The sequence below is a fragment of the Leptonotus elevatus genome, chromosome 15 (assembly GCF_054856555.1).
Source record: "Leptonotus elevatus isolate MCC_2025b chromosome 15, RoL_Lele_1.0, whole genome shotgun sequence".
Classification (NCBI taxonomy): Eukaryota; Metazoa; Chordata; class Actinopteri; order Syngnathiformes; family Syngnathidae; genus Leptonotus; species Leptonotus elevatus.
Window position 1 is genome coordinate 15,021,087 of NC_141253.1, and position 16,133 is coordinate 15,037,219.

General features: G+C 37.0%; 1 protein-coding gene across 4 annotated transcripts in view; it reads left to right on the forward strand.

Annotated features, from left to right (window-relative positions):
• The window catches only part of tcf4 (transcription factor 4), a 183,612-nt gene that overhangs the window by 148,596 nt on the left and 18,883 nt on the right, over positions 1-16,133 (forward strand). For 3 of the 4 annotated variants that reach the window (XM_086096542.1, XM_086096541.1, XM_086096545.1), the window contains 4 exons: positions 5,987-6,057; positions 6,214-6,292; positions 10,874-10,953; positions 11,216-11,425. In XM_086096542.1, coding sequence (XP_085952668.1) covers positions 5,987-6,057; positions 6,214-6,292; positions 10,874-10,953; positions 11,216-11,425 — 440 coding nt within the window. The remainder of the gene's footprint in view (positions 1-5,986; positions 6,058-6,213; positions 6,293-10,873; positions 10,954-11,215; positions 11,426-16,133) is intronic. The other variant, XM_086096543.1, reaches the window with a different exon arrangement.

Genomic DNA, 16,133 nt, shown 5'->3' on the forward strand with positions numbered 1-16,133 from the left:
TACCTGAGCCCTGAGCAACTCTGAGGTCATTTTCAGTCGACAACAAATGGCAAAATGGCCACCCCCTGAGATGGACAAAAACTAGTGTATTTTGCTGCTTGGCTCATATTCCACAAATGCAATATTAATAAGAAGATCATACATTTGCACTAGTGGGGCTGCATAGAACATTTATTTTTGGGGGTAGACTTCCCCTTACAGGTCTAAGTTTCTTTGTATGTTCAGTGATATGAATGATAAAACAATATAATTCCTTTGTGGATGCTATAGGTTAGCAATATGCTAATGAGTTTGAGTTTAGTTTATTAAAATAACTGTGTGCAGTAACATTAAAAAGATGGCTGCACCATGCTAGTGTACATCTGTAGTCCCCATAAAATAACAAAGCAAGTTCAAATTACATACAAATAACATATACGAAGTACCAAATACATGTAATAAGCAGACCCCATCAGGTGCATTTATTAAGCAGGAAATATAGCATTTTGTTCTTTGTGTATTTAAGTTAACAACTAAAACATAAAGTTGAAAGTACTTTAAAATATAAAGTAATGACATTCATGGCAACAAAATTAACAAAGGAAGGAAAAACATTTGCCGAGTTGTTTTTTTTCTTCTATCTTTAAGTTGGGAGACAATATGAGGCCCAATTAGTAAACTCTGATTTCTTTATTGTGAAATGCAGGAAAGTCAGTTTTCTCAAGAGCAAAACTTAAAATATGTTGTTGAATTCAACTTGAGTTTTTATCGAAGATGTTATGCTTTGGTGGTGGACCCAAAAGCAGAGATGCTAACTCAGTAAAAAAAAAAAACTATTTAAAGATATGGTCCAAATGATTTGTTTTGGTCTGTCCAGCAAGCGACTCTCAGTGGCATACGCAAATGTTGCTGTGCGAACGTACGCTCCTGATTGGTGGACTGTTTTTTCGGACGCATTAGGAGTTTGAGTCCTGTGTCTTGTCTTGTCTGCATATGCAGATTTGGTTGTACGAACGTGTGTTCCTGATTGGTGGGTTGCTTTCACGCTCGTCCCTGGTTGGCTGCTTCCTTGAGCATCAGTTTTGACAGTGTTGTGTTTACAAACAGCAACGGAAAAACTTCGGACCATGACTTTAATTTCAAAATAACAAGAAGGCAAACAAGGTACTTGGAATAATAAAAATAATGAATAAACAAAAGTCTGAAAAAACAGGATACAAAAGTAACTACACTAGGACGAAGACTTGACATGACTAGGTACAAAACGATAAACAAGCACACAAGAAACCAGACGTGACAAGGACAATGAAACGACAAGGACGGAATGAAAGCAGGGAACTAATGCTGCATTTGAGGAAACTGGGAAGTCGGACTTTTACAACTCCATACCAGATAGTATGCACAGGAACGCCCCTTTAAACTCAAAAATCAGAGTTGCGAAATCGGGAAAAAAAGGACCGCGACCGGTTTAAATCTCACGTTATTCAACAATGGCAAAGACAGTAAATGGCAAAGCATAATTTACACGATTATAAACCGATTTATCTATTTATTTATTATAACACTAATTGAGTTTTCGAAAAAAGGTTACTTTACGTAACCCAACGTGATTTCGACTGACTGTGTTAACCAGAACAACAAAACAATTTATCGTAATCAGCCATCTTTGTTGTCTACATTCACTTCAAACGGAACTGGGAGATTCTAAGTGTTCCATGTCTGACTTCCGACCTTTCTCGAATGAAGCATGAACACAAACAAATTGACGAGACAACGAGAGACACCTGGACAAGACACGCATGACAAAGGGCGCTGATTGGATGACATAAGGGACCGGGTTGAGAAGCACAGGTGGACACAATAAAACGAGACGGACAGTGGCACAAAGAAAAACAAATGTGACAATGTGACAATACACATATCATGACTGAAGATTGTGGCGTTGACATTTTCAGTTCAAATGGTGAACTGTATTGGCCACAAGAGCTATCATAGTGTTATGTGAAAATATCCCATTCCAATAACAATCATTGGGAGCATAGATTTAGTAAGTAAAAACATAGAAAAATAAATCAATATTTGCATGGATTGCTTTTATCATGACATGGACACATAAACGCCAATTGAGTTTCAGGAAACAGCAAATACGATTTTGTCTCCACCTTGACATCGACACACACATGCACACATGTATATGCACAACATGCCATATGGGCCCATTGCTTTGAGTCCAATAGAACAAATAGGAAAGCAATAAGAAACAGATTTAAAGTTTGTTTTCATGGAAAGACATCTGCAACATTCCAGAAAGTTATTGCGTGTGTGCACGCACGCACACACATGCATAGCTCACTGTGAGTGATTTGGAAGGAAACATGTGGAAAGACAGAGAAATGATGCACACAGAAATTAAGCGGAATAAAATATTAGTAGTCACAGGGCCTAAAAACATTGGCTAAAAAGTCAAATGTGAACATCATTCCTGTGTTGGGAACGATAACTTGTTGTTTTTTTGGAGTGTTTTTTCATAGAGTAAGCCACAGAGAGTTAAAATATTTATGATACTTCAAAATCATTCAATTATGTCATGTCAAACGGATTTATGTTATTTTATTATAAAATAAAACATACAGGCAGGAAATAGAGTTCGAATTCCCGTTTCTCTTTGAAGAGATCAGGTAGGCAGACAGAAAAATGCCATTTTCATCTCCTCCTTTGTGGCTATGATCTCTCACTTATGAAAAAAAGATGTCCCCCTGCATATGTTCTAGATTTTGCATCAAGTCCAGATCGGAGTTCATGTGTGAGGTTTACGGTGGTAATCTCTTGGATGCTTTAATAGGCCAGTAGTGTGGCATGAGTGAGACAGGCTTAACCCCAAAACATATGCTGCTTCCTTTCGCTCTTTCTTCCTGTCTCACTCTCCTAATATGTCTTCTCTTAGTTTGTAACCACTGAAGGAAATCCAGTCCTGCCAATCTCTTTAATGCATTCGTTTGCCATGATATGCATTTTTTTTTCTTTCTTTTTATGCGATTGTGTGTGAGCCGATGTCTAACTTGTGTGTATGAGCGTAAACTTTCCATCTGGGATCTGCTATCAGGAGATATGAGTTGTGAGCATGTCAGACTCTGTCTGCCTGTGTGTGTGTGTGTGTGTGTGTGTGTGTGTGTGTGTGTGTGTGTGTGTGTGTGTGTGTGTGTGTGTGTGTGTGTGTGTGTGTGTGTGTGTGTGTGTGTGTGTGTGTGTGTGTGTGTGTGTGTGTGTGTGTGTGTGTGTGTGTGTGTGTGTGTGTTTGTGAGTGGAAGTTCATCTGGTACATTGAGGTCACATCCTTCCTCTTTGGCATCAGCACACTGCAAGTGTGTGAAACAGATTTGGTTGTACAGTAAATCCTCGCTATTTGCGAGGGTTAGGGACCGAGACCCCTCCACAAACAGCAAAAGTTTGCCAATTATCGATGTTTGGGTCTCGGGTCTGTGCCGTTGCAATATGCATCTCGACTCAAATGCACTACCAATGATCAGATACATTAAATACTTACTTTAAAGATACTCAGAAGGAATATACACACAGGCAAATATCAAGTTGATTTGACATTTCTAGTGGATTGATTTTATAGGAAAAATGGCAGACAAACAATTTGTACATTCGTCCTGGGTTATGCTATGACGTACACAAGCAGCAGAGACTACTGCAGTGGTGTGCTGGTTTAACTAGTGGCCATGTTCACCGAACCTTGCCCAAAATAATGGGTGGGTCACATTTATAAATAACCACAAACAAATATTCCACGGATGAGACTGTATCGATGTGTGAGGTAACAACTGATGTGTCATGATTTCATCCTAGATTTTCATCAATTCAGAGCTGTTCTATTTATCCCACTAAAATATTTTACAATTGTCTTTATTGATTGTTTAGATATGATCCCAAATGTTTTAATAATATTTCAAACTCACTTTTAAAACATTACTCTTGGGAGAGAAAAAAAATGGCTCTTACCCAACTCGCATTTAGCCCATTTTGGGGGGTGCTTCAGTACAATAGCAACCAAAGCACCCCCAACATTTTAGAGTATACTGTATATATATATATATATATATTTATTTTTTTTACTGTGTGTTCTTTTTCACAAGCTAGAAACTTATAGCTATAATATATATAAACCATAGAGTTTAAAAGTCACATTTAAGCAACAAAAATACAGTACACCCCCCCATTAGATTGAAAATGGTTTGATCCACTTCGACCCCTCCTCTCCTGCAGACGAACAGGAGCGCGTCCTCCTCCTCCTCAGTCCATTCACGGAGTATATCTGTCCAGTCGAGTGAAATTAAGTGTTCCTTACTTACACCAGGATATGGAAAAAGTTTTTTTTTTTACCTTCTACCACTCAACACCAACGCATTATTTTCATTACTCGTCTGCTTTTTTGCTCCTCAATCATGTTGCTACTTCCTAAATTCCTAATGAGGGAAACTTACTAACGTGTGGGTGTGCGTGCGTGCGTGTGTGTGTGTGTGTGGGCGTGTGTGTGTGTGTGTGTGTGTGTAAAGAAAAAAGTAGCCTCGTGGAGTAAGTAAGTCATGGACATAAGATTGTTTTTCAACAAAGCTCAATTTTGAAGTATTTGTATTAAAGACAAGATGTAAAGTAGTGCTTAAGTCAATTTGTTTTGTTAATATGTTTTATGATATGTCTGCACTTCACCCATACACAGACTTGTACATGCATTATTAATATTATTTAGTAGATTCAAGCGCATTTCTTGTTTGATGTGTATGTTATGTATGTTTTTTTAATAACATAGTACAGACAAGCAATATATAGTCAAAAAACAAACATTCTGTTCATACATTTTATATGTTGTACGTTTCATTTCAAAGAACGTTTAAAAAACAAGTTAAAGGTCTATTTTTTGTTAATTCTCACTGTAAACTGTGGGGAGCTTGTTTACTGCAGAAGCACGCATACTGTACTGTTAATGCGTATGTTGAGGATCTGTTGTATATATATTTTTAAAAAAAAGTACCATTCCTCAAAAATTACGGTTGGGATATGTTAATATTTTAAGTCCTTCTCCTTTGCATACCTTTTATTACATCCGGTTTACTCACTGACTTCCCATGCGGCTTTTGGATAGGGAAGTACCCCAAAACCACAACAAGCGACCTATTATACCTAAACCAAGTTTTTGAGAATAAAAATAAATAAATAGTTGAATGGCAAATTGGCAAGGGTTGATTATTCGAATTGTATGTTGTGTGTGACACACAAATGTGGTTGATTCAAGTTTGGAAAGTGCACTTTTGTTGGATGTGTAGCATAATTCGATTTGATTACTAATTACCAATCTACCGAAGCTTGGGACTGCCGATGTGGAGTAAACAGTTTTGACTGGGCCTGCTACAGAGTCGTTCAAATGTTTCGATAAAGCCATTTGAAGGTCTTGGTAAAGTTGTTCAAATGTTTTGGTAAAGTTATTCGAACATTTTGATCAAGTTGCTCGAATGTTTTAATAAAATCGTTCAAACGTATTGGTAAAATTTAGGCCAGATACTAAAAACATAGCATTTTTTCCCATAATGACACAAGGTATTTACTTTCGCATACAAAATGTTATGTTTTCAGCGTTTAGTCTACATTTTACCCATACATTTGAAATGACTTAGCATTACGGTCAAACGACATTTAAAACTGTTTACACCACACTTTCGTACCAATCCACATTTTTTCCAATAAATTTGTCTTAGGGAAACTCAAAAATGAGGTTTTGACCAAATTCAGTGCATGATTATGTGCAAAATTAGACTCAGTTCTTATGACAACAACCTTTCTGGTTTTGCTGTCCTGTCAATTGCAAATGTATCTTTTTCATGTACTACAAGGAATGTTGCAAGAATTTGTAGTTTGAATGTAGTAGCATCCCTTTTTGCAAGACTACATCCTTCTCCCTCCCCTGTTCATATGTGTGCGTGTTTGCGTGCATGTGTATGTGTCACAGCTAACCGAGCACAGAGTGCAGCATCCACTAGCTCTCAGACAGGAGACGCCTTAGGAAAAGCACTTGCATCGGTAAGTACAGCACAAAAACACACACGCCTATGACAGACCTGTTTAGTCTCTCATTAACATTATAATATTATTAAAAACATATATCACAATTAATTATTCTTTCCAGGTTTTACAAGCCACCTGAGTCCCTTTTCTTGTATATTTTTGTTTCTTCAGATCTACTCCCCAGACCACACAAACAACAGCTACTCGTCCAATCCCTCGACTCCAGTGGGCTCCCCGCCCACCCTCACAGGTAGACACATGAAGTTTGACATCCATCAAATACACACCAACGACATCACAACACAAACAACCAAAGAAGGGAGAAACAGCATTCAGTCTCTCTCTCTCTCTCTCTCTCTCTCTCTCTCTCTCTCTCTCTCCATATATATATATATATACATATATATATTAGGGGTGTGAATTGCCTAGTACCTGGCGATTCAATTTGTATCACGATTCATAGGTCACGATTCGATTCAATACCGATTAATCCAGATACGAATCTATAAATTGATTATTGCGATTTATTTATTTTTACTCAAATTTAGAAAATACTAATCAGTCAACTTAACATGTACACTGTAACATTTGTATGAAGATGTATTTATTTATCTGAAAATTCAGGCTTATAACTGAGCCACTCAATTTAACAAACAGGTTGCAGTCTGTTTCATGTTTGAACAGCACTGAAATCAAGTATTAAGGCTTAATGTTCCATTAATATAACATTCTTCCATGCTTAATGTGTGAATCCTAACCCTAAGTAAGACGTTTTGTTGAATATTCCCATAAAAAAATTGATGTTTAAAAATCGATTTGGCCGCATATCGAATCAATTCGAGAATTGTGCGCTGTAATATTGCGATTTATTGCCGAATCAAGTTTTTGTAACACCCCTAATATATATATCTATATATATCTATATAGATAGATATATTATTATTATTATTTTTTTAATATATCATTAGATTTGACTGTGATAGACTTGAAATTGTTTAAAAGCCCGAATAATGTTCTATCAGATCCAATTGAGATTGGCATAAAATAAAACGATCACAATGCTTACCTGTTTGTGTCTTTTCTCCCCCTCTCTTCTTCCCGCTCCTTAAAGTGAAAAATGACTCCTAATAATAGTTGTGTTGAATTTGTCTCTAATTGTGGCAGTGACATACATGGTTTTGTATTCCTCCTCCAAGCCTTGTGACAGATAGCTCTAATTACGAGCACCACTTGGACAAATTGTTCACAAACCTACAGGCTCTGTGAGCTTGAGCCCACCCCTCCCCATCTCTCTTCCTCCCTCACTCCCCCCGCTTCACTATTATAGCTGGTTGGGCTCCTGCTTGCATAACCATAATTGGTGTTTATGATCATGTCAAAGTCGCTCTACTTTTTACAAATTAGAATTGAAACCTATTAGCGCAAACTACATGCAAATTGATATCCAAGGCTAATAATGCTGCAAGGATGTTTGACAGTGTTGGACTGAAAACAATTATAGATATTTGTATTTGCACATGAATGTACCCAGGTGATTGTATAATCATTAGCATGTAGAAATTAGCATGTAATCTGAATAAAGGCAAAGGGAGAACAAACAAAAAGGGATACATGGGCTAATGAGATGAATCCAGCGATAAAAAGCCAAGATTGAGAGTTAAGACATACGAGGAAGTGATACACGTGCTGTAAAAGATTTGAGAAAAGGGAAATGGCAGAGTTTTCATTTTGAGGGCTCTTGAGTAAACTTCATTTCTTGATACACCTGTCTGTCATGCGGTGTTCCAACAGCAAACATGCTTGGATACCTCTGCTGTTATATGTGGTATCTTAGTTTTAGTGTTGTACCTACATCACATCAGTTTCTTCTCAATACTGATTTATTGTGTGTCAATGGTTGCAACATCAAATTCAAAACACGTTTGCTGGGATTTTCAACCCTTGCCGAAAAATGATACATTTGAGATGTGCCCCTATTACTAATATTACAATTTCAGAAATGCATAGTGCTTAATCTTCAACTATTAGATAACCTAAGAAAGAATGATATCCAGTTTTTGTTTACATCATAGTCGTTTGTTTGAGGGAGGGGAGGAGGGAGGGGAGGAGGGAGGGAGTAATAATTGGAAAGAATTTTGGGCCTTTTACATTTGTTGAATTGCAGTTTTTGATGTATGTTTTCCAAATAGAGATGATTTAACTTTGTGTTTACTAGTTAGATGTGTTATCAACATGGAAAACCGATAGCTACATCTTAAAACAATCAATATGGAGCCGAGAGAAGATGTAAAATCAATCAGAGCCATTGCTCAAATATTGACAAAAGGAAAACAGCAAGTAAAATACTGTAGAAGAAAATAGAGATGACAAAATTTGTGCAGAGGCTACAAACCACTCACTAGCAAAAGGCCTTGCTCAAAGGCACGTTGACAGCAGGCTAGCATATATTAAATTGTTGCTTTTTTTTGTCAAACTGCTGCAGTTTCAAAGACAATTCCTACAGATGATAAATTGAGACTCCTTATGATTGTTTCGTACACTCAAAATCGATTTTTTTTGGGACCGTTAAAACCTAAAATTATTTTTAGGCTGTCTGATACAGTACATATATCCATCCATCAATTTTCTACAGCGCTTGACCTCATTAGGGTAGCAGATGAGCTAGATCCAGTCTCAGCTGACTTTGACTGTGTGGAGTTTGCATGTGTGTGTTGTGTCCTGATACTGCAATTTCTCCTCTCTTTTAAAAAACTAAAGACTTGAAATTGTCCTCATCAATTCAAATGTTCTTCCACAATTTAATTTGGTTCCCTCCTTCGAATTAATTTGTGCGCTTCTCCAACCAAAGAATAATACTGTCAACCCTTGATGCTGTTGAAGCTTGCTTCTCCCCTTAAAACCTCTTGTTAATGTAAATTCAACAAGTGTCTCTCATCTCAATCTACCAGCTAATGAGACCTGTCGATTTGGATAAAACCTTTTCAGAGGGAAAATACACAAACTAGATCCCCAAAGCATGTTTTTCTTGCTGAGGGCCCATGCTAATCAGACAGACACTTCGACTGTTTTCAAAGAAACACATCAGATATTATTTGCATGTAATAAGATGAGTTGGTTTGTTTTTGTCCTTTTTGTCACTGGGTCTTTTATGTTTCAACATTACAAGTGGAAATGATTAGAGACCTCTTGCGTATAAAGATGCTTTGTCTGTCAACACCAAACCTTTCTTCTTCCTACATGTCATCCATAATCTACATCAGATTTTCAAAATTAAAAACTGAGACACTACAATTTAGCACTTCATTGGAAATGTAAAGTGCATTACAAATACAATGTATTATTATTATTATTATTATTATTATTAATAATAATAATAATAAGAAGAATTTTCCTGAAAATCAAATCTACAATAAATTCTCACTAGGAACTATGTATGAAAAATTTAATCTCTCATCAGTCTGATCGTGTTATTGCTTAGGCTAATGCTAAATGCTATCTTGTTTGACAGTTCAACAGATGTAAATTATCAAAGCACTCACCATTATCCGTTTTTTTTCTTGGTCCCGGCAACTATTGGAAGCTAAATTGTAACATTGGAAATATAGCCTACCACCAGAAAAGCTCACCTAATGATTTTTAGACACGGAAACAGGAAGTAGTTCTAGTTCCAGTATGATGAAAACATGCATGCTCGCGATTTAACAGTTAAATTCCTTTTTAATTGGTTTATCATATCAGCACTGTGACAATTGTGTGATTGACATGCACATTGCCCAAACAATTGCCTTGCACCACAAAAAATTATAATTAAAATAAAATAAAATGTGATGCCAGGATGGGACCTGCATAATTGTGGGATAAAACAATGGGGCTGGGACGCAAAGCTCAAAACTGGACTGACCTGTTTAAATGTGACCGTCTGGTCACCCTTGGATGGACATGTTTAAAAAATGGCGTTAGTTTACTATCAAAGCAAAATGAATGCTCACCAGTCAATTATTATACATTGTAGTGTCTACTATAGTTAACATCAACATGACAGTAAGTGTCTAAATGGCCATACCTAAAAAAAACAAAATAATAAAAATAAAAAGGCTAATGGCTAATGAGCTGGACACCGAATGAGAAGAAGAAACTATATTCTTGCAACACTGTCAACAATTGTCGTAAAAATGTGCTGCCATGTGAAAAGAAAATACAGTAATGAGAGTAAGCCAGTGGAGTCTGAGCTTGTGTGTTAAACATCTTCAATGTTCAAATGTTTTAGAGCATATTGAGTAGCTACCAATGATTCTCATTGAGAAACATGAACATGTCAATAGTCTTAGTCAGTTGAGCAACTAAAATCACTGAATGCAGATGACATGCTATTTTTGCTAGCTTTTTCTTTGTACTGTTCTTCTTTTTCTTCTTCTTCTTCTTCAACGGTATTTAATTTATTTTATTTTATTGTGGCGAGAAAAGGTCTTACATAAAATGTGATGTTTTTCTCTTCATGATTTTGTAATACAAGCTATTAATTTAACCCCAACTGATCACTGCCAAGTCGTGAAATACATGATGCCCATAGCGCTTTGTTCTATACAAACAAACAAAACATATGATCAACATTTTACTGACAACCACGAATGGTCCTCCTGGCCTTCTTTGTATAATTATCCTTCTGTCGTAGTGTCATGCAGCTAATTATTTTTAGCTAGTATATACCGTATCTATGATATCTCATCTGCATTATGAAACTGTGAAGTTAACTGCAATTATCTCCGTGTGAATCCTTATTTTGATGCTGTGATGGCCTCCCCTCCTCATAATGTCTGGTTCTCTCTCCCAGCCGCCAGTTCAGCTGTCTGGTCCAGGAATGGCGGACAGGGAGCATCGTCGCCAAACTATGAGGCTCCACTGCACTCGCTGGTACGCACACCCACACCTCCACAGTGTCTAAAGTATATATGAGGTGTTTCTTAAGAGTCTGACTTCACACTTGATTGTATTTTCGCAGCTTTGCCTTCCAACAGTGAAACTTTTTCACCCATCACAATTCTGAGAATAGGAAAAGGTCTCAAAGCTAACAATAGCTTAATAACTTGAAAATTGTTGAGAAAAGTGTCCCTCGGTAAACAGAGCTGTATATGTTTAAGGTTTCTAACCCCCATCTTATGTTGTTAACCTGCAGCAAAGTCGCATCGAGGACCGTTTGGAGCGTTTGGACGATGCCATCCATGTGCTGCGAAGCCACGCTGTCGGCCCATCAACAGCCATGACCAGCGGGCACAGTGACATGCACAACCTAATTGGGGCTGCACACACACACAACGGCTCTATGGGCTCTCTGGGAAGCGGCTACGGGACTGGACTGCTGCCAGGCAACAGACACTCACTCATGGTAGGACCCGATGATATTTTTTATATATTGATCACGTGCAAAGATGGCGAATAGTTCACTTTCGACTAGAAAACATGGGTACAAGTTTTGTCTTTTATGTCGACTTGAAACAGTAAACAGCTGGGTGACATAAGGAGATGTGGGAGGGTTTGGAGGAGAGGAACATTACGAAACGCATAAACACTCTCAGATGCCCGAACATGTTCATTCAGGGCAAGTTGATCTATTTTTGTTTGTGCACATTGCGATACCACTTTTTTTTTTTCAGACCAATACCAGTACGAGTATTCAACTATTGAGTAGTCACTGATACCGTTAGCAAGTGCAAACACCGCTAATCATTTTAAAACATTTCCCACAAAATCAATAACAGGAAAGACCTACCATAAAATCCGATGTATAATACGCACCCCAAAAATCACCATTAAATGGTTGTTGTTTTCTCTGTACACATTATTAAGACGGTCCCCTGATTTGCTGGCATCCTTTATTATACTGCCCAACATTTATTTATTTATTTACTTAGTTAAGTATTTATTTATTTGTAGTGCCAAGGACATTTTAATTATTTGAGTAATTCTGGGCTGCTGAATCAGAAAATTTCATACATTTTCTTTGAATTGGTTATAGCTTTTTCAGTTATGTATTGATTTGTTTTTTTGACAGTTGATTGATCATTGAGGGATATCAAAAAGGCTTGTCATTTATTTTCTAATAAAAGTGAAACAAGCTTGTTGTTTACTGCTAATATTGCCTAATTTTTCAGATTTTTTCCCCCTGATATTTTAGATAAATCTCTCCCCATAGATTTTGGTTGATGTAATGAAAGGACATCTGTAGCGATTTTGCCGGCTTAAACAGCACATTTGAGTAAGCCTGGTTTATTAAAAAGTGATCAGTAGGAACGGCAACTGTGTCGGGCAGAGTTTGTCTGTTAAATTGAGTAAACGGAGTTTGTCTATTAAAAGTAATCTCTCGGGAATCGCTCTCTTGCTTCATTAAAGGCTAGCTAACAACTAGCTGCAACGCTGGAGATGCTAATGCTGTCAACAGCCGCTGTATAGTACAATGTTAGCATAAATAAATAGTTTTTTTTGGCGTCTTGGAACTTGATTTCAGGAAAACGTTGTTTTGTTGACTGTGGGTGGCAAAAGTTTGCAAGACACCGCAACCAGAGTGACTAAAAAAAGCCAAGTCAGCGGTCACGCCGCGAAACGCTGCCGCGAATAACTTCAACATAAAAGCGACCAAAGCACCAATATTAAAGTATAACTGCATTTGCAAAGTTGGCCTCACCACTGGTAGGCCTACTTAATTTATATATATATATATATATATATAGTATTATTTATTTTACATGAGAAAAAATAATGTCTTATTCACTGGATTTTACGGTATATGTCCCAATGTAGCATTTTTGCTTAAAATTGCTTGAAATTAATGGCTTTTTTCTATTATTGTAATTTCTACTTCACGATGCCCTCGTGAATTTGATACTTTGAAATAAGGCCAGGTATCGGCTCAATACCAATAGCTCGTATCGGCACTTGCCCATCCCTACAATTAGACAATTGTAGCCAAACTAAAGTTGAACTGTCATAGCAGACATCACTGTGATGAAATGAAATGTCCAAGCCTCAAACATAAAACACATTTTCAATATCACAGTGCTCCTCCTTACTGTGCTTATTATCTAAAACTTTCTGTCCATTTGAGTTAACACAAACACTCCGCTGTTGATTTTGCTTGTAATGATGTACAACTCAACACATTTCCACAAAAGCTGGTGATGGTGAGCAGAAGAAATGCAGGCCCACATGATAGAGGAATTTGTCTTTCAGCTTTGGCAGAGGTACTGATGCTATATTGTAATACACGCTCAACTTGCGGCGACGTTAGCAACACTATGCACTGGAGTAGTTCAGCAGCTTTGTCGCACTCCCACTGGTCTAGGCGGTAGTATTTACTTGCAAGTGTTTTCTCTTAATGGAGAACACCTGCTGTAGAGGCGTGTGCGTGCGTGCGTGCGTGCGTGCTTGTGTGTGCGTGTCACCTGGGTCTCAGTACTGCATCTTTGTCTCAGACAAACACATTTTCTTGTCACCTCTGTCTTTATTCCAACTAGTAAGCATATTGCTTCTGTTGTGCACATAATGTTAAAGAGATGTGTTCAGCTTTAAAATGATGAGGATGCACAAATCTCTGGCTTGAGACTCACCCAAACACCTGGTTTCCTCATCACAGATGTCTGCGCATGATAATCTTCTCACAGTGGGTGTGGTTTTGCCGAACACGTCATTGCGTGTTATGTCAGCGCTCGGTGAGTCGCATTGTTGGAGTCGGGACAGGATGCGGCCGTGATTACCTTTTACTGCTTTTCCCTGCTTCATTCAAACATAATCGCAGGAACTGAATCACATGATGTGTAGTGCTACTTAATGGAGAAGAAAAAACAAACAAGTTATTTTCAAAAAGTAATATCTGATATCATCAGGTTGAAGTTTTTCTTCCCAAATGTGGATACAAATCTGTGGGATGTTTTTCAATGTGGCTGCAGTGTAAACGGACGGGTTGGATGCACCTGCTCAATACGAACCTGATGTCACCACATAACACAATACAACAGTAATTATAGTCATATATTCTTAATCCTCTCCCAAGAACAACAATTAGTGCTGAACTGATGATCTGAGGAGCTGAGACATCTCAATGTCCATTATATCCATTTGTGTCTTATACTGCCCCCAGGTGGCCAACTAATCGATTTAATGGGAGAAAAACTGTTTATTTTTATTTCATTTAACTCAAACTCCATTTTTCTATAGTATAGAACTATATGCTAAATGAATGCTTTTTTCCCCTCATTAAAATAACAATTGCAACAATTTTTATTGGTATTCTGGGGGAAGGCTGGAATGGAATAATTGCATTTCCATTTGTTTCATTGGGAAAAGATTATTTGAGAGACAAGATTTTTTGGATTTTGAGCATTGTCACGGAATGAATTAAACTCATATCTCAAGGCACCATTTTTTTTTATTTTCTCTTTCCCTTACTCACATGCACCCACGTACACGTACACACACACGCACACACACCCCCACACACACAGCTGTATGTAGTTTGGCTTTGTTTGGGAGAGACGCCTGCAGACTGAGGTCATAACTCTGGGAAAACAGGTGGCAGACGGATGTGGGTGAGAGAGAAGGAGAAATGGAGAGAGAGAGAGAAATACTTAGCCATGAACTCAACTTACATGCGTACATACACATTAGACTGCATTAGACATACATATACAGTACACTACTCATAGATTTGGTTTGTTGTCATCCATTTTAAAATGCTGTAACTTTTTCAAACCAACAATAGAAAAGCAAAATGCAATATTAATTAATAAAATATTATTCCTATGACCAATTACAGCGTAATGTGAACAATATTATGACCACCGTTCTTCCTTCACTGCTTTAAATGTATTCTTAAAGGTACTAAAGAATGCATTGGTCTTTTGACACGTTGTTAAACTGCATGATTGCTTCCACATGTGCTCTTATCTCATTCTGATTGAAAGCACATGTGAGATGTTCATAATTAGCATAGCTTAAAACCTAGCCAACACCCATAAATGTACAGGTTGGCTGCTCGGTCTCACTGACAAAAGTCTGAAGTTAGAATAACTAATTTATTGTATACCCATCTCTTTTTCTCGACATTCTTTTTCAAGCACGGCCCAAAAAAACAAAACAAAAAACAGAATAAGCTAAAAAGTTGTACTTTGCTCAAAGTCTTGCGAGATTTACTAGAAGTAAAAGACAACAGCACTCACAAGTCTTGTGCATGGTTAGAGGCATAATTTGAATTTCACTCTTTTTTGGCCTTTAAATCAGGGATGTTGTGACACTGGGGTCAGAAATCTGTGTGTCTCCAGCGTTTTATTTGATATTCTAAAATATATTAATCAATTATTTTCTCAGCCCGTTTTTTTAATCTGTACAAATGGCAATAAATTGTATTCTATTGTAATTCTATTCTATTCAACACCCCTAAAATGGGCTATATGCGCCTATGGTTCAGTATTTGTGCTTGCAAATGAAATGCAAAATAAAATCTGTCTTCATCCAGAGTACAACTGTGCTTTTTCTTAGACCTTATTTCTACCATTGACATCCATTTGATAGTTGAATACTGAATTTATAGAAATACTTTGCTACAACATTGCATGTAAATGTACACATCTCTGTGGTATGGTAATATTGCCCCTTTGTATTTGTATGTAATGAATATTTATAAACAAAAGAAAGTGTTAGTCACTTGACTTTTTGATTTTATAGTCCGTGACATCATTACATTAAAGAGCTTAAACAACCTCTATAATTTTGTAATACAATATGTGCCCAAAGAAAAAGTGAAAAATGAGAAAGGCTTGTGAGAAAAGTAAACAATATGTGATTATATTATACACTGTATAAAACGTATGCATGTGTTTGCATGCAGATATAGCATTAGCAGGTGCTTTCCTTCAATTTATATTGTTCTACAGTTTACATGTATTTGTAAATAATAATAATAATAATAATAATTAAAAATTTAATATAATATTCACTGACGGCTTTTATTTCTGCAATGTGTGACTGCTCAAGTATGTTTTTGTTTGTTTGTTTTAAATCTTCCTGGTAAGGTTTTCCGATATATTAACCAAAAATATTGG